Source organism: Chamaea fasciata, unplaced genomic scaffold (genome assembly GCF_029207755.1).
Source record: "Chamaea fasciata isolate MVZ Bird 193981 ecotype frontalis unplaced genomic scaffold, bChaFas1.0.hap1 SCAF_1, whole genome shotgun sequence".
Taxonomy (NCBI): Eukaryota; Metazoa; Chordata; class Aves; order Passeriformes; family Sylviidae; genus Chamaea; species Chamaea fasciata.
Genome location: NW_027094086.1, coordinates 61,733,087 through 61,751,620, shown reverse-complemented (window position 1 = coordinate 61,751,620; position 18,534 = coordinate 61,733,087). Strand labels below are relative to the sequence as shown.

The 18,534-nt window shown below is 37.8% G+C and overlaps 1 protein-coding gene across 1 annotated transcript in view; it reads right to left on the bottom strand.

The window, feature by feature from the left end:
- Positions 1-18,534, bottom strand: part of LOC136290479 (dynein axonemal heavy chain 5-like) — a 147,425-nt gene that overhangs the window by 14,992 nt on the left and 113,899 nt on the right. Inside the window, exons 69-73 of the mRNA XM_066184902.1 lie at positions 16,562-16,829; positions 14,498-14,619; positions 13,044-13,391; positions 8,352-8,540; positions 769-901 (exon numbers count right to left, since the gene is read on the bottom strand). Of these exons, the coding sequence (XP_066040999.1) occupies positions 769-901; positions 8,352-8,540; positions 13,044-13,391; positions 14,498-14,619; positions 16,562-16,829 (1,060 nt within the window). The remainder of the gene's footprint in view (positions 1-768; positions 902-8,351; positions 8,541-13,043; positions 13,392-14,497; positions 14,620-16,561; positions 16,830-18,534) is intronic.

Sequence of the window (18,534 nt, the reverse complement as noted above, 5' to 3'; positions counted from 1 at the left end):
AACAAAAAAACAGATGGCAACATCATTATCCCTTCTTTTTCCTCACTCCTTTTCTGATCAAATTTTCCATCTGCTTCTAGTTGCCTCTACTCTTGGTTTATTTTAACTTCATTCACCACTGCTCACTTTCAGCCAAATACTCCTGCCTCGGAGAGATACAGAGTGCTGTTTCCTGCCTACTGTAATGCCTAAAAGAGGAACTCTCTCTCTCTCTCTTTTGACTGACACTGCCACTCACTTCAGCTTCCATTTAGAGACATGCCATTTGGTATGTCCAGTTTCAAAAAAATGTCAAATTTCACCTTAAATTAGAGTCTTCATCACCTTCCCTCCTGAGTTCCCTGTCTCTCAATTACTTAGCAGCAACACTTCTACCTTGTTCTGTATCATTATGTCTCAGCTTAATTTCATAAATTACTCTGGTACACGACCCGTGGATTTAATCAAGCAATTCAGCTCCTCTGAGCTCTGTAGGATCCTAGAGAGAATCACAGAAGTGAAGTAGTGCTGAGGGACACGAACTGCAATACTGGAGCACATGCATGCAGAATAAATTTAGGTGGAGTGTCCTTAGCGACACAATCAGGAGATTTTAAGGACTAGAGTTAGTGGTCATATGATAGAGAGAAAAAGAGAAAGGCTGTGTGAGGGAGGGACCAAAAGAGAAAGGAAGGAAACAAGGAGAAATACTTATTTAGTTATATGGTATAAGCAACTGCTATGAATAAATATTGCACCTTAATTACAATTTTTGATATTGCAGCTTACCATCAATAGCCAATTTGAGATCAGTCAGTGTAGTTCGAACTCTGGATATAACAAGTTGCATCCGGTCAACTTCTTGACGGAGAAAGATGTTTATGGGCTGAAAAGCTCCCATCTTTTGAAGTTGGGCTTTCACCTAAAAAAGAATAGTGCAATGATTATAAAATCTAATCTCCTGTTTCCCATGCAATAATTTTTGAAAGCAAAAACATTTTCAGAAAAGAAACATTTTAGTAACAGATGGCCATTCAAGTCCTGTGCCAACTCTAAGATTTAGCACACTGTGACTCATTAGCTTACCAGAATGAGCTCCTCCATCATTCTAAGAAGGGAGAGTTCCCTCTTTTTGAAGGGACACAGCAGTTCCTTCTGTCCTTGTTAGGCTGCAGGGTCTTAGATCTTAAAATAAAAAAACCCACATGCTACACAAAAGCACTGCTTGATGGTAACTTCCTTGTATTTCCAAATTGTGCTGGGTGAACTTTCTCACCTTTTCTTAACCCATTGAGCTGAAATAATGCAACAAATGGAGTTCCACTTAACAAGCACAATGATATTTAAAAGCCGCTACTTTCAGTAGCATGTGACTTGTTCATAAGACAAGATGATCATGGATACATTACTAGAGAGACAAGATTGCCAGAAATAATACAGATGTCACAGAAATCTGTTACACCATTATGTGCACCATTTTGCAAGTAGAAGTCTTTGGCCTTTTTAGTTTTTAAGGATAACAGTTTCTCTCAAATTCAACATTTTCAAAACAGAATTAGTTGTCTGTGTTGGTTAAGGACATGCCATAATAACAGTGGCAATAGCATTCCCTGTCTTGCTTTTGCATATGATGTGTATGGAATGTGCTTCAGACATGCACTGCTTACTCCATGTGTATCAAGGATCACTCTATACTACGGTGCATGAGAGAGGGTTTAATGGCACCTGCAAAAATCATAGTGCCTGTACCCTACACAGTACCAGAATTCTTGATTTCTCAGACTTTCAAGAGTTGTTCCCCACTTTTAGAAAGACAATGGCTCATATATCTCATTGTATACATTATTATGTATACTATACATTTTATACAAATAAAAACATTGCTAAAGATTTAATTATTACCACAAATAGCAAATTTCAGCAAGATGAACATCATACAGCAGGATGAGTAGTTACAATCACTTGTATAAATATGCAAATGCTTTGGCAATTTCCAAATCTTAAATTTCAGCTCCGAGCCTAATAAAATACTCTTTCTCTACTTTCTACGCTATCCTCCTTGGAAGACAGCTATCAGCAAGGTTATACATCATATTTTAATCACAAGGACCCATGGGTTTGTCAGACAGAATGTCCAAGAAATAGGTGCCAGCCAATTATGCTAATGCTTTGCAGTGTGACAGTACATTTTACAGACTGAGTTAATGCGTCCTGCCTGTGAAAGAGAAAAAAATACTTAAATCAGCTATTACAAGACTAGAGCTGAGGAAATAAAGTTTTTGGATAATTCACACAATGAAGTATTCTGATTATTTCATACAAAATTCAGGGAAAACTTCCTTTCTGAAAAATTCACAGGAATTGGTAGTTTTACTTCTTGACAAAAACTAAAAACATTTGGAATTTTTTTCAGAATACTTAGAAGTCTAGTGCATGCCACTAATAAGAAAGGAATTATACAGAATATAGTCTACGCATTTTATCATTTAAATAAGAAACACACTTTTTATTTCTAGTCTACAAAGCATGCGTTTCTTTTGGGGATCATTTAGAGGAAGAATTTTCCCATTTGATGAAAAATTGTATAGAAGATGTTATTAAAGGGGTTATTTTCCAAAATATTAATATTTATGAATCTACAAAGAGGACAAGAAATAAGATTCTAAAATATTACTGTGCTGATTTAACTAGTACAACTACTGTACAACTTAACTAGTGAATTCTCAGAACTTACACATCCTTCTGATTTACTTTCATGTACCTACAAAAATACCCATAATGTTTTGAACAATGGAGCCAACCAATAAAACAGAAATTTGCTAATCCAACCTATATATGCTCACAGCACTCAGTCTGGAGCACCAAGCGTAACCAGATATCAAAACTGAAAAAAAAATTATATACTTCTGACTTCATTGTAAATCTTGATTTATGGTGAAATTTGCTGGGTATAACAGTGCTTTTCTTGGAATTCTTGCTGCTAATTTTAAAATACAAACACTGAAGAATGATAAGCGAGTTTTGTATTAGAATTCTTCTTATCAAGCAATCAGATGTCTTACATCCTGTGTTGTACTTATTACGACATAAAGATATGGATACTGACTCTCAGAAAAAAAACCTCAAAAGACTAAACTCATTAACCAAAATAGCTTTTCTGAGATTAATATACTAAGTCCATAAAGCCCACTTAGAACATCCCCTTTTCATTAGCTCCAAACAGCTATCATCTAACATAAAATAATGTGATTTAAGAAAGGAGCTACTACAATCAGAATCTCAATAGCTTTGTGTACATGATTTTGCAATGCATATCTCTACTGTGTGAGATTCCTTTATGCATACTTCTTAACTGTCCTCAGGTCACCAGTTTCTTTGTCAGCACATACTTTATGGGGCTATCAGTAGAAAAGTAGCTGCTGAACTTATGCCATGATCATTGATCAAATTACTGCAGTAGTGACTGCCTATGGTTTTCAGTAAATGCTATTATTTTCAGAGTTACTTGCTACATTCTTTGTCAGCAGAAATGGGAAGTCCATCACCCCGTAGATGGATAAGCCAAAGCTTTTCTCAAGGGATGTCGAGGACCCCTGTCTCATACACAAGGAAGCAGACAGTAAAATATGTAGAAAATAGAAGAAGCTCTAGAGCTGGATGACCACCATATCTGATAGTGTTGAAAAGTAAACCAGAGACACATTTCAGAATCATCTATGTCAGTGTTTCAGTTCAGACCCTGAATTTTTTAGTTGGGGGGGGGGGGGGGGGGGGAGTGGGGTTTGTAGCAAAAAACCTGCATTGAAAACTAGATTCCAGGCACACAAAGGTCTTAGCTTCCAATTAAACTAACCCAAAAGGTGTGCTTCAGGGACTCTAAGGTACTTCAATTACTAATGGGTTCAGCCTACAGGTCCAGACTAGAGTAAGACCAAGGCAGATTCCCCAGAAAAACATCTAATGAAGGCCATGGGTCCTCAGAAAAAATCCTATTTCCATGCAGTGCTTGCTAATATAGCCATAGCCTTACAGGAATTACAGCTAAATCAATACTAAAAAAAATATTAAGGAAAGAAACCGCCGCTACTTGCTATTCCCTGGAAAGCTGTTTTTTCAAGATGCAAGGATCATTTTCATTGTAAACTTCTCCGTGTGACAGGCTGACATTTATTCTTGCACCCATCTTCCCTCACATCGACTGACTGGACCTAATAATTTTACCACTAATCTCTCTGTAACCTGTGAGGTGAGACCCAGAAGCAAAAGGGGTCATGAAAGCAGAATTCTTACTTTGAGAAAAATGAGGATAGTTTTAGGCCAGGAGGAAGGTTTATTTTGCTTTTCCATCACCTGGGTCAAACCACAGGCTGAGAAAATGTGCAAAGGTGACTCATTTTTTTCCTACTCTTTCAGGTAAGTTACTGGACTGGTGAGAAGCATTACAAGAACACAACAACAAAAGAAGCAGCAAATATCATGGGGTAAAATGGTTGCCCTGTTTTGAAAGTTGTTGAGACTGAAGTCATTGCCAAAGGCTAATAATTGAGAAATGAAGGCCTCTCTGTGACAGCCTGAAATTTCTCTGGATTCACAATGTATCAAGAGAAAATACAATCCAGAACTCTGAATGTCAGCAAATAATTGGTTTTGGTACCATCTGTCCCTAACCCAGTCTGTTTGGGTTGTAGCTCTGTGAAAATTCACTATACACTTTCTAAAGGGAGCCACAAGAACTGATCAAAGGTAGCAAAGACACCTGCCACTTTCCCTGAAGAGAATTTGATTTTAATTACCTTCATTGTTTCCAAAATTTTTTGTTCCTTTTCTCCACTGATATTATCTTTATACCTAGGTTTTCAAAGAATAACATGTCATGGCATTACTGGAGCACAATATTATTCTAAAAGCAAACCCAAGGTGCACTGCTAGGACTAATGAAAGTTTCTCTTTTTACTGGTCTTTTCCAATGAGGCATGCATATAAACTCTTTTTCTGACATTCCCTCAGTCTCTTACAATTTAGGATATTGGTTTTATTTGTTTCAGATTTATTAAACTGATTAGTTTGTAACAATGTCCTGAATGACCAAATGTTGACTTAAATTGACAAACAACAGAACTCATCTCATTCTTTTGTTTTCTCAGACATCACAGGAAGTAATTACATAATCCATTTCACTCCTTATACTTGCAAGCATAATTTAATTTGCCATATTGTAGCTTCTGCCAAACTCTGTTGCTTCTTCCCTCAGAGAATACCTAAACTCTCCTTTATTTTCTGCTCTGATTGTTGAAATTCTTGGTTATATGTTAGTGAGAATGATATTATTTTTCTATTTTGGTATTTTAGTCATTTGGGTATGGGGCTTTTTTCAGTTTATGCAAACTTGTGTTTAAAAATTTGGCTTTCTTTACAGCTCACTCCAACCATATCCATGCTTTCTAAGGGTTCCAGAATAATGGAGTGACAGCTCAGATGAGAAACACATTTGATATAGATTTTGTTTGCTTCTTGTCTAGATGTGGCCACGCTCCTGGCATATAAGCAACACATAATATGTGAAACTGCACACTAATGGCAGAAAAAGAAAATTCCCCTACAACAAAAAAAGAATTTGTGAAGACCAAATCAAGTTCTAAGATGCAGAGAATGAGACAAGTTCTAAAATGTAGAGGAAGAGCCAAAGGATAAATTCACTAGGCAGACTGAAGAAAGAAACGTTGAAAAATCAGGGTCCAGAAGAAACAATGCCCAATCTCATAACGTTACAAAAGTAAAATCTGTAGAAGCTGTAGAGCAGCTGAGACAGCCAAGGAGATATACAGAGGAATACATTATTAGTAGTAAAAACTCTTGGACAATAACAGAGGATATTCTCTAGATGGTCAGAGCAAAGGAAATACTACCATGTTACGGAAAAAAGCATAATTTTTGGATGTTTCTGTGGAAAAGTACCGTGTCATCCATCAGTAGTGCACACTGAAAAAAGACACGTAAATAGAGTGGTATGATTAATCAAAGGGAAGATCACAGATCAAGGTGCACAGAGCCTTAGAAAACTAGATACCCCCAGGAAGAGGTCATACCTACTCTTACTGAACTCAGAATGTATCTACAAGAAATACAGAATAAAAAAGTAGATCCAACAGCACATCCTCTGTACAAACTCAAATCTCCTTGGCTGAATCATAGGAGGACAGCTGTCAAACAAATTAAAGCAAAAGAAGTTTCCTTTGAAGCTCACAGAAGATGTAAGAGAAATAGTACTGAAGCAAAGAAATGTTAATTCTGAGCTTCATTGTAATGATGATTGCTTGTAAGAAAATAAAACCCCTCATGTATGATTGGCAGGTCATGAGAAAAGATAATAGTTTGTCATACGGCCTGATGATGAGAGTGAAAGAGCAATGAAAACAATTAGTGGTGATTTTTTTTTAATAGAGTCACATGAAACACTATGTATTATACCCAAATACAGCAGTAAAATAGCGAGAGACAAGCTAAGAGTGAAGGATGGAGCGTCCAAAATAAACCTTTCAGACCCTTTGCCCTTAACACAGCCCCTGGCTCCAAAACTGGTGGTCTCCAAAGCTAACACTTGATGAAGTGACTGAAAAGGGGAGGCATCCCCTATGTGTGGTTTGTGCGCATAACCTCAGTGAATAAACCAAGAAGGAAAGTGAATGAGCCTAAGATTAAACGGAAGAAATGCCAGAGAAAAACTGTATTTGTTCAAACCATTTTGAAGTGAAATTTAGATAAAACAAGTGTGTGTGCATTTTACATTACTAAAAGGTATTGCACAGATTTCCCAGGGGTAAAACCTGAGGTTAAGACTACCCTCTGGTTACACTGTAAAGTGCAGTAAGTACTATTGATGTTTTCTAAGTATTACAAATTCTTCAGGAGGAAAGAAGTTGGCAGCTTAACAAGGGAATGAAGAAATAGTCCTTTGGAGGATTTAGCAAGTATGTTGTAAAAACTTAGCTCAATATACATATTACAAATATGGCAAAAGCATACATGCTATCCTGACATTCGGTATTTTACTGCTACGGTTAATTGAAAAAAAAAAAATTAAGGAGCGGAATGAAACTAGAAGAATCTGTTCCATAAAAAAGCTTTACTCTGATTGGAAGGATAAGGGAATAGGACTGAGAACAATTTAAGGTGTAAATGATAGTTGGAGATCCAACATGAAAAATATTAAATTTAATAAATTTATTATTATTATTACATTTACTAGATTAAATTTTATTTCCTATTTCTAATATTTATTCACTATTAAATAAGAATATGAAAACTAGAAAACTGACTCCATTCTTTATCAAATTCTACAAAAAGATTATTTATATACTATGATTAAGACTCATTCTATAAGAAGGTGACAAAATGAGCGATGCAAGCAGGAATGGATGGAAAAATAACATTATGGAGACAGATGGTAGGAAACATCACCAAAAAATGTTGTCGACTGTAAGTAGCTTGACAACAACGGAATGAAAAGAGAAGTTCCAAGTTGAATTATGACAGTACAAAAGTGGCTATTTATACAAGACATACTAAATCTAAGGTTAATAGTAGAAGGGAAGACAGGAGATATTGCCGGGGCCCCAAGACTATTAGTTGTTACTTAGGTGGACATTCTAAGTTGGCCAGAGAAGAAAATAAAGCATGCATAGCAAGTTGTAATTCATACTGAGCATTTTACAAGCTTGAACTACAACTGTGGGAAAAAAAAGACACTATCAGTGCAAAACAGAATTATAAAGAATAAAATCATGGAAATGGGGGGGTTCCAACATTTACTGCTCTTGAAACACTTGGAAAGACAGCAGAACCTACTTACAAACTGATGCAAGAGTCTCTATGCTGGATTTTTCCATTTAATGGGACTTCTATTAAAAATGCAAGAAAACATCGACAAAGATACCTCTTATGGCTCAGACCTCAAAAAACCTGGAGCATGAAAAGGCCAGTGATAAAATTCAATCTTCAACATGGTGGTGTCATAATGGGAGTAGGTAAATTGAATGCTGTCACCACTATAGGATCGCCAGTCCTTCAGAAAGAGGCACCAGGCTCCTTCTGTAAGCTACCAGGAAGAACTTTCTGAAGCCTTTAATGGGTCTTCTGAGTTAAGGTGACTGATTAAGTGGACTGTGGCATTTGAAATATATGTTTCTTATGTAGGAATATTTTAGATAATAAACCAAAACAGACCTATAAACCCCTATACATAATTTTAAAAGCTTTTTTAAAAGCTTTTTTAAACACATGCCAGTTAAATTTAAGAAGCACAATAAAACTTATAAGACACGAATGTATATACATGCATACATAAAACATCTGTTTTATAAAGTAGCACATACCTCATGAGGGTTATAATCTGGAGGCAACTTCTCTAGCATCTCATCAGCAAGACGCAGCACCACTGCTTCCCGGGTTTCTCCCCCTCTAGTACTGCTGTCTTTGGGCTGGATGCTCACTATGGTACTAAATGTCTCATTAGCCAGGTTGGTCTGGTAAGTTATATCTGCATTTGGGTGAAGTCCAAATACCTTAAAGTAAAAGGTATAAAAATTGGAGGGAAAAAAGAGTGATTTTTCTTCTAAAAGTATATACATGAAAGAATGTATGAAAAATGAATAAACAAGGAAGAAAATTCTCAGTTCCATGAAACAATAGATATGAACAGGTCAGTGGAAGTGCTTCCATTTAAATGGCCAAGGACCAAACCCAAATTACACAAAAATATTAACATAGGCTGCATATGCAATAGTGTTTTCATTCATATCAGTGGAGGGCTTTCTAACTGATGTCATTAACTTCACATGGATCATGCCGTGGAACGCTGTCAAGGGGTGAGAACAGATTCCTTTCCTGTGGTTCAGACTGGAGCTTGTTGGAAATGTTATATGTGGACAATGACCCCTTAGCACTCGTTCTTTGTCTCTATGGGTCTATTGCTGTTGTACCAGCTCAAGTAGATGCCCCTAAGTATCCGATTAGTCAACATTTCTAACATGTTTTGTTTTACTCAGACTCTTAGGCTTATAAGACAAGTAGTGTGGTGAATAAAAAGTTGCCCACATCTGAAGTACCTAAAGATGGTGGTATACTTAGGATATTTTATGGTTTAGCTATTTTTGGTTGAAGCTTTCCCCTCCTTACTTCTCCTTCTTCTGAAATGGAATTATTTTATTTAAGATACAGCTAGCACAGAATTACTGCAAAAGCTGCCCTTTGTCTGAATGATAATAGCTTTTTCAGAAACTTCCACTGAAATATCAGTAAGTCTATAATTGTCAGATTGACAATTGCAACTCTTCTCCAGGAGGAATTGTATGTACTGTGACTTATTTCACCAGCCCTCATTTAATTATAGCTATTACATATCTCTTACAAACTTTGAACCACTGATCCGGCAATGAGGAAGGCTTGCCCTCAAAGTGAGCACAAAAGCCAAGCAACCTTCTGTTTCTCATTTTTCACATTTTTTCATATATCCATTTTTATATTTTACATTAGAATCAGTATACTGCTAGAAGACACCTCTAGAAACCAGTATTTACATACTCTGAGGACAAAAGTAAAAGGGCCATTTAATATTGTTATACTTGTAAATCTAGGAACTCAGGGATAAGGGATATAACTGGCTGCACCTTTGCCAAAGCCATCAAAGCTGCACTGATTTACACCCTTTGGGAATCTTATCCTTACAATAGCACAAAGTACAAACCTAATACCACATTTTAAGTAAGGGTGTGACTGTAATACTGTGTAGGTAGATTCCAGATAGGATTTAATGTTTTGCAAACAGTGGTTTACTCAAACTGAATATTTAGAGCTGTAAAAGGTGAAAATATCAATGCACTTTATTACACTCATATTCTATGCGGAAGGAAATGCACATTTGAAGATACATTAATTTCTGCTTTTGCTCTTGCACAGTGAGGGCTTATTTGTTTGGTTTTGCTCTAGCAGATTTTGTGGCAATATTATAGCCCAAGTTAGCACCATGAAGAATATCTGCTATATCTGTGAATGGAGCCCTAGTGCAAGGGCTAACTTCAACATTGGAGCAATATTTACAAAGACAGGGAGACATGGAAGACAGCTCTGGTTTTATGCAAGTGATGCACGAAGAAGAAAGAAAAAATAAAACAGTGGTTTATTTTTCTAAATGTCCCGTATATTAATCAAGAACTCAAATCCCTTATTCTTATTGATTCAAAATCTCTGGGAACGTTGTTTAAAAAGAGAATTCTAGATTCTGTCTTTCAGGGTTTTCCAGACTTATGAATCATCAAAACCAATTGCTAATGCTCTACACTCCTCTGAAATCACTCCTCTATCATCCTCTCCTCAACTGGACAGGGGAGAGAAGTTACAACAGAAATTCCATGGTCTGAGATAAGAACAGGGAGAGATCAATCGGCACAGGCAAAAGAGACTTGACTTGGGGAAATCAATTTAATTTATTACCAATCAAATCAGATTAGAATCATGAGAAATAAAACCAAATCCTAAAAACACCTTCCCTCCACCCCTCCCTTCTTCCTGGACTTAACTCCATTCCCAAATTCTCTACTTCCTCCCTTCCACAGGAGCACAAGGATACAGGGAATAGGCAACAGGATTTGTGGCCAGTTCATCACACACTCTCTCTTACTCTTTACTCCTGAGGAGCAGGACACCTCCCACTCTACTCCTGCTTCAGCATGGAGTCCTTCCCCCATAAGACTGTCCTCCACAAACTTATGCAATGGGCTGCAGTTCCTCCTGAACTGCTCCAGTGTGGGTTCCTTCCACAGGGTGCAGACCTCCAGGAACAGATTGCTTCAGCATGGGTCACCTGTGGGGTCATAAGTTTGGCCAGAAAATCTGCTCCATCATGTACTCCTCCCCCCATGGGGCCACGGATCTTGAAGGAACCTGTTCCAGCATGGACATCCCACAGGCTCATAGCCTCCTTCAGGTATCCACCTGCTCCAGGGTAGGGTCATCCATGGGCTACAGGGGAATTTCTGCTCCTGCAACTGGAGCACCTCCTACCCCTCATTCTTTACCGACCCTGGTGTCTGCAGAGTTGTTCCTCTCACATATGCTCATTCCTGTCTCTGACTGAAGGTTCACATGCAGCTTTTTATCCTTCATAAATACACTATCCCAGGGGCACTTCCAGCACTGCTGATGGGTTCGGCCTTGGCCAGCAGTGGGTCTGTCTTGGAGCCATCTGACACTGGCCCTGTCACCTATGGGGGAATCATCTGCCAGCTTCTCACAGAAGCTACTCCTCAGCCCCCTGCTACTGAAGCCTCTCCATGCTAACCCAATACATCAAGTCCAATTGCCCTTCTCAGAAGACAGTGTTCATTCTGCTCAGAGGATGAAATTTCATCAAAGAAGCAAGGACACTGCAAGGAGACCGATTCAGTCTTTCTTAACTAAAAATGGAAAAGGAATGAATCAAAGATACATTGCTCGGACTAGCACGGTATCCTTTGTGAAATGAAGAAGATTGGGAGATTAAAAGGTTAAAGGTTTCCATGAGCAATTTTGACAGATTATAGAATGACAGAACAAAGTCACAGCTTTCTTCCTAATGAGTGAAAATGTGAAGGTCAAAAAGATGTTTGCATTCCTGGACTTGCTTCTATTTACATAAAAGCCAAAGGTAAATTCCCCTACCTCAAACCATACATGCAGATTTTTTTACAGAAATCAAAACACTTTAAAAATACATTGTAGCATTGTGAGATAGGTTCCCAAGTGCTTAAAAAAGCAGATCCTTGAAAGCAGTACCTGAAATCTGAGAGACAAGAACTCTGATAGGAACACAGATAGGAACCACTTCATGAGCTGGGCTCAAATGGATCCCATGATGAATTATCCTGTCTGCATTTAAACTGACTCGGAAATTTGCATAATTGCTGGCACAAATACCCTTGCTTTCACTGTCTTCAGAGATTCAGAACTTTCCAAGCTTATGTTATGACTTTAGAAACTTCTCATCCTCTCAGCCAGCACATTATCAATAAGTGAAAACCAGGTTTTTCTGTTCCACTCTGTCTATTTAATTTTAATAGAACTTATTTCCAATGGCATTTATCAACTTAATAGAAATGAGACAGAAATACAGACCATTCACTTCTGTTTCAATTTTCCAGAGCATTCTCTTCTGTTTCAGTTTTAAATAACTCCCATCATGTCTCTCTGTACTGGAGAGAGCAGAAAGTTTCCATCTTCCAATCACTCTGGTATGCACACATTGGGTCATGTAAAAGTGGTTACAACCTGGAGCTACCTTGCACCCTACCCCATAAATTCATGGCAACATCAATATCTTTCTGTCGTCAAAATGGAATAAACTCCCAATTATGACTTGCAAAATGAGACCACAGGGCTTTTTTACTTTCACTGTTTCTCAGATTATATATCTGCTCAATCCCATACAGAACTGTGAAACCACAATAGTTTGGTTTGGAAGAGACCGACCTCTGAGGGTCATCTAGTCCAAATCACTTGCTCAAGCAAGAGTAGATAAAGCAGGCTGACCAGGACAGTGTCCAGTTGGGATTTCAATGTCTACAAAGACAAGACTCCACAACATCTCTGGGCAGACTCTTCCACTATTTGACCACCTTCACTTAAAAAATTGTTCTCTTGTTCTCAGAGGGAATTTCTTGTTGTTTAATTTATGTCCATTGCCTCTTGTCCTTTCATTGGATATTATCAAAAAAGGTTCCATCTTCACAGCATTCCAACAGCGTTTTTTACACATTGCTAAGGATATTTGAACCTTTCTGTATCAACCTTCCAGAAGACAATTAGGGTTGCTAAAAGTCCTCCATAAGGACCAGCACCTGTGAATATGAGACTTTTTCCAGTTGTTTGAAGAAGGCCTCATCTACCTCTTCCTGGTCAGCAGATCTACACTGAATACCCACTGTAATGGTCTGCCTGCCAATCTTGACCTATGCATACTTGATCCTGAAAGAAAAACCTCATTAAGTTATTCATCTGACAAAAACTCCTTTTAATATATTAAAATATTTTACCTCTGGTGTATCAATCACTGGCAATTCCTCTATGTACTGGAGATAGTCCTCCACCGTATTCCCTTTTGGAACGACATAACCTTTGTAGAAACAAAACTTTTCACTGAACATGTGCTCTCCAAACCAGACCCTGGCGTACGTGTTGAGCAGCGCCTTGTCGAGGTCATCGGTGACTCGGCCGCCGTACTGCACCTCCCCGAGCATGTAGCGAACACAGCTCCAGTCCACGCCATGCCTGTTGCCCACGGCATTCAAGTGGTTCTGAACAAACTGCACACTGGCTGCAAAGTCTGCCTGGTTAAATTCGTAAGGAATATTCCAGCCCAATGGGCCGAACTTCTTTCTTTCCTGCAAAATAGTCAGAATTAAAGGTAAAATACTGATTGATATTATTTGCAGAGCAAGCTTAAGTGCAGAAGAATACATGAAATATGTTAAGAATGCAGGGGTCCAGTTGGAAGTCTATTTCACCAACTTTAAAAAAAATACATTTAACAGACAAATGTTTTTAAAGGCCAAACACATATTTTTATTATTATTATTAATTAATAAATAATAATTATTTTTTATTTTATTTTTACTAGATTAATTATCTAGTAGCTAAATTTTTACAAACAAAGAACAGGAATATTAACATTTTCACAAAGAAAAAAATCCCCTTTTGTAAGTATTTTTTGAATCTCTGAGTCTGGAACCACAGCTTTTGAATTTCGAAAATTAAGCTACTGTTTGAGGTGAGTGCGTCCAAAATCATCAGCCATGATCATTGTGTGGGGTCTTCCTATGGACTAGATATATTCTAGTGTCTGCATGGTGCAGATGCAAGTAGGAAAAATGGCTTCTTAGAGAATCATTTACAGGCTCAGTTGGCAATATATAGCTGTTAGGGCATATCTGGTAATTGCAAGGTTTTTTTTCCACCAAGAAAGAAGTGATATCAAAGTGATACAGAGAAAAGCACACCACAGGCTTCCACTGGACCACAATGTATCAGTGCATGGATGCCACAGAGCTAAATTAACCAGGCTCCAAATATAAACTAAGGATACTGCAAAATCTATTGATAGGATGATGAAAGTTGTGGTTAATCCATAAAGCACTTTCATTAATGGAAGTCCTGAAAGTCAAGACCCAAAATCTACTTTCATTTCCTCCTACAGATTTCAGAGGAGAAAGGATTTATGTTCACTCTCTTACACCTTCTCATTGTGAATGCAGCATTTTAAGACTATGGTTTTCCAAACCATAAATTGTGAATTTCTTTAATATGCTTTTATGATTTAAAGTTCTAACACAGTTGCAGTAAAAGAGATATGTTGTTCTCTTTCTTATTTTATTTGTTTTAATTGGCCAATATGGGACTTCCCTTTAAAAATGTTTTTCATTTAATAACAAGGTTCACTAATAAATGAAACATGACTGTGTTGCAGAAGAGAAGAAATATCTTTTTAAACCTGAACAGTTGTGTGAAGAAATGCTACAGCATACAGCAGTGGTTTCCACTGTGGCATTTTGCTCACTCCCAGCAGATCCTGAGTAACAGCCGAGTACGTTCGTTTTAAGCCAGCTTTCACACCTAGAAAGTAAGTATAAAAATGTAATACATTAGGAAAAAAAAAAAAAAGTGTGGAATCCATAAGTCCAACCTCTGTTAAGCATAATTCTCCATTCCAATTTGCACTATCATCTTACTTATACCTTCAAATAATGTCTCAGAATCAATCTGTTCAGCTGGTCATAGCAGGGAAACTTCAATAACATTTTGTTATTGGTAGATAACACAAAAAATTAATTTCAATAGTCAAGAAGGAATTAAAATTAAGTAATCATATTTCAAATGTCCCCAATAACAACTGAAATAGAAACATAACTATTTATCAACTACATGGCAATAAAAAAGACACCTAACACCATATGAAATATAGCACCGGGTATCCAAGAGTTTGTTTTGATATTTACTTATAATATGAGATTTTAGTTGAATTTAAGATAATTTTATTTAGGTTTGAATCCTACAAAAATCTCGAAATTCTGTGTGTAGGTTCTCCATTTGGCCTACAGGCACCAAGGTGAGGAGATGAGAACCTAAATTCATAGCGCAAACATTAATACTTGTGGAGGCTTGTTTGAGCACTGACATTTCATATCCCAGGAACGCCTTTAGGCAGATGATACTGATACATCTCAGCTTCCATGGAACACAGAAGCTCGACTGCTCCGAAATGTTTTCAGGCAGTGCTACTCAAGCATCTTTTGCCTTGGGCAGACAACTCAAGCATGAGTTACTGACATCAGGTCCCTCTTATGATACTTTCCACCTAATCAGCTTCACACAAGTCTAGAAGGGCAGATTTTAAGTGCAGTGAAAAGACTGTTCAAGTCATCCTACTTCCTATGACACAATAAAACTACTTTTGCTTTTGTTCATACTTCACAAAGATCTTGTAGAACAATATTCAAACAAATAACTTTTCAAAATATTGAACGGGTATCATAAGAGGGTTCCAAAATCAAACTAAACTGTCTTATTGTATTGTGCTACTAATGTGGCAGGACAGTCTTAAGAAACTAAAACTGCCTCTTTCATCCTGACTTAAGTTATTACACTGGGATTTTTTCAGCCACAAGTTGCAAATTTGCTATAACTTGACTTCTAAAATAGCCTCTTGGAGCTATAGGTTGTTACCATTAGAATGATTAGAAGGAGGCCACTGCGCAATAAAAAGATGCTGAGCTCTGAATTAAAAAGGGGGAGAGAAGAGGAAGAAGTAAGAAATTTTTATCAACAGACTGACTACCTGCTCTTGAGATGGAGTATAAATGCTGAGACAGGATGTGTTTCACAACATCAAACATTCTGTAGACATCTTACTTATGTTCAGAGGAAGCTGAATACTGAAATAAGAGGTTTAAATGTCTGAAGCTTTAAATAGGACCTTGGATAAAAATTCTCACCTCCTACCAACATCATCAACTGAAACCAGTGGCAACACATATATATAAAGAAAGGGTATATTTATTTATTTATTTGTACGCACTGATAAGATACCCCCTCTCTCCTCATGGTTTAACAATCATCTTGGCCTCTCCTCACACAGCGTGTTCTCCAACCCCTCCAGCATCTTTGGGGGTTCTCACTGGACTCATTCCATCCATGTCTTTCTTGTGCCCTTATTAATACAGAAACATGAGTCCAAACTGCCAATTAAGATGCAGATCTCATGTTGTGCTTCTGCACATAGACTACTTAGGTTAAGAAAGCTGGAGGCTTAGAGGCTTGGAAAGCAAGAGATGAACACCTGACTATGAGGAAACATCCCAAAAGTGGGGAAAGATTCTGGGTGTAAGGAGGTGTGTGGAGGCTCAGAAGACCAGGGGATGCCCTGAAATAAAACATACATCAGTAATGTCCAAGACTGGTAGCTTCAAGTAGCTGCACAGTGAAACTAACATTACTTTCTGTCCAACCTTCCTGGACCAGCAGTGATTTCTCCAGTGGGAAGGGAAGTCATTCCTACCTTGAGGAGGTTCATTGGTAAATTTTATAGAGGACTGTAAAAGATTAATAGGAAACTCTGGGTGAGCCTCTGTAGTGATCCAGGTTCTGAAATCTTCACTCATAGACTCTTTTGTTGTGATGGTGTCCATTAATTCATTAAGAAATTCCAAGCCAAGGTGGCAGTTCTGTAGAAGGAGCCATCCTCCATCTTGCATGCACTGATTCAGCAGGTGCCTTGCATGGGTTTCCTGGCCCTGACCCATTGAAATTGCACGACATGGAATGTTCTAAAAGTAAAAAAGAAAGTTTATTTTATATGTAATTCCTTAGAATTATACACATGATGTATTGCTTCTGTAGATCCATGTGTAGTGACATTCTGCCTCAAAGAAAGCCATTAATGTCAATGGGGACTGGTTGCATTAAAACAGAGTAAAGAAAACAAAACAAAACAAAACAAAACAAAACAAAACAAAACAAAACAAAACAAAACAAAACAAAAAAACCCTCCAAGTTCCTCTTATCTTCCATCTGCTGGAAGAAAACTACACCCACTGGAAAGAATATTGTTCTGCTGGTCTAACAAAATCTGTGGGATAAGACATCTGAAATATTTTTTCAGCTTTTTCATCACTTTTTCAAATAAAGCAAGACATATATACAGCCTGACCATTCTTTTTCCTATAATATACTATCTTGAGATGAGCAGATACTAGGGCTTCCGATAATAATTAATGCACAGTGTAAACCCAACAATTCTGGTGACCTTTTACTGTCTGAACATATTTCATTTAAAAGAGAACTGTTGATGAAGCAGGTAGAACAGGAAAGATTAGTTCACATTAAAGCATTACTCAGGAAACATCCTGGATTGTTAAATAGCAGCTGTGGAGACACTGATTCAGAGGATTCCAGTTTGGTGATCTGCTAGCTTGAGCAGATCTGGAGCAGATTTAGGTTCAGAGGAGAGAAAGCTTACAAATGTAAACATGAAAATCTGGAATTTTATGGCATCTTCTCCAGGGGCCATGGGAGAGTAAAGCCAGTTGTTCAGAAAACCAGAGGAGGATAAAACCTCTCACAGCGGGATCTGATAAAGATAAGGCTGAGATCAGGATCACACAAGTCTGTCAGTAGCATACAGGCAGGTCCTCTTTTGTTTATTGTTCTTGCTACTCTTGTTCTTTTTAAGTCTGGCTCAGGTTGGCTGCCTGACTCCTGCCAGGGAAAACCAGAATTCCCAAACCCAGTTAAATATATTATTCTGCATACATGTTGAGGGCAAAAGAATTGATGAAGAGATTTTGTTTCATGGACAGTTTCGTGTTCGAGACCTACAGCTGAGTATCCCTCATGCAGTGAGCGATGAGCTGCATTATCAGTCTGGGGCTATCTTCAGCTGGATGAGAGCTACAAAGGTTAGTCTTGACCTGTACAGCTACTCAGATTCTTTTACTGTGAAACAAAAAGGAAGGAAGACATCCACTCCTAAATAGTGTGGAGGAGGCTGCCCTACTTTTGCAGGAGAAGAAGGTTAAGCATACGGACACAAACTGTGCTGGGTCATTTGGCCTTAGGGTCAGAGAATGGGCCCTGACCTGATTTTACAGAACGGTATAAACACAGCTGCTGTATATGATCCCCCACATCCTGGCAAGATTTAAGGACATGAGAATGCCAAAGATAAGAAAGCAGTTAAATCCTACTCTCAGGTCAGTGAAACCTGAAACTGTAGCTAAAAGGAGCAAAGCTGAACAGTCTGCAAAGCTGGCTGTGTGCCAGAGAACCAAAAAACTTTACCTTTTCTGAGATGCATCTGAGTACAGCTAGCACTCCCATAAGTCAAAGACTATGACTACCCCTGCATAAGAGTGCTTAAATATTCAGAAGGTACATTATTCCCGAACAAAGTAACTACTCATAATTTGCTCTTCTCAGCAATGTTACCTCTGAAATGTACAATCATTAAAGGTTATAGAAACATCGAGAGAA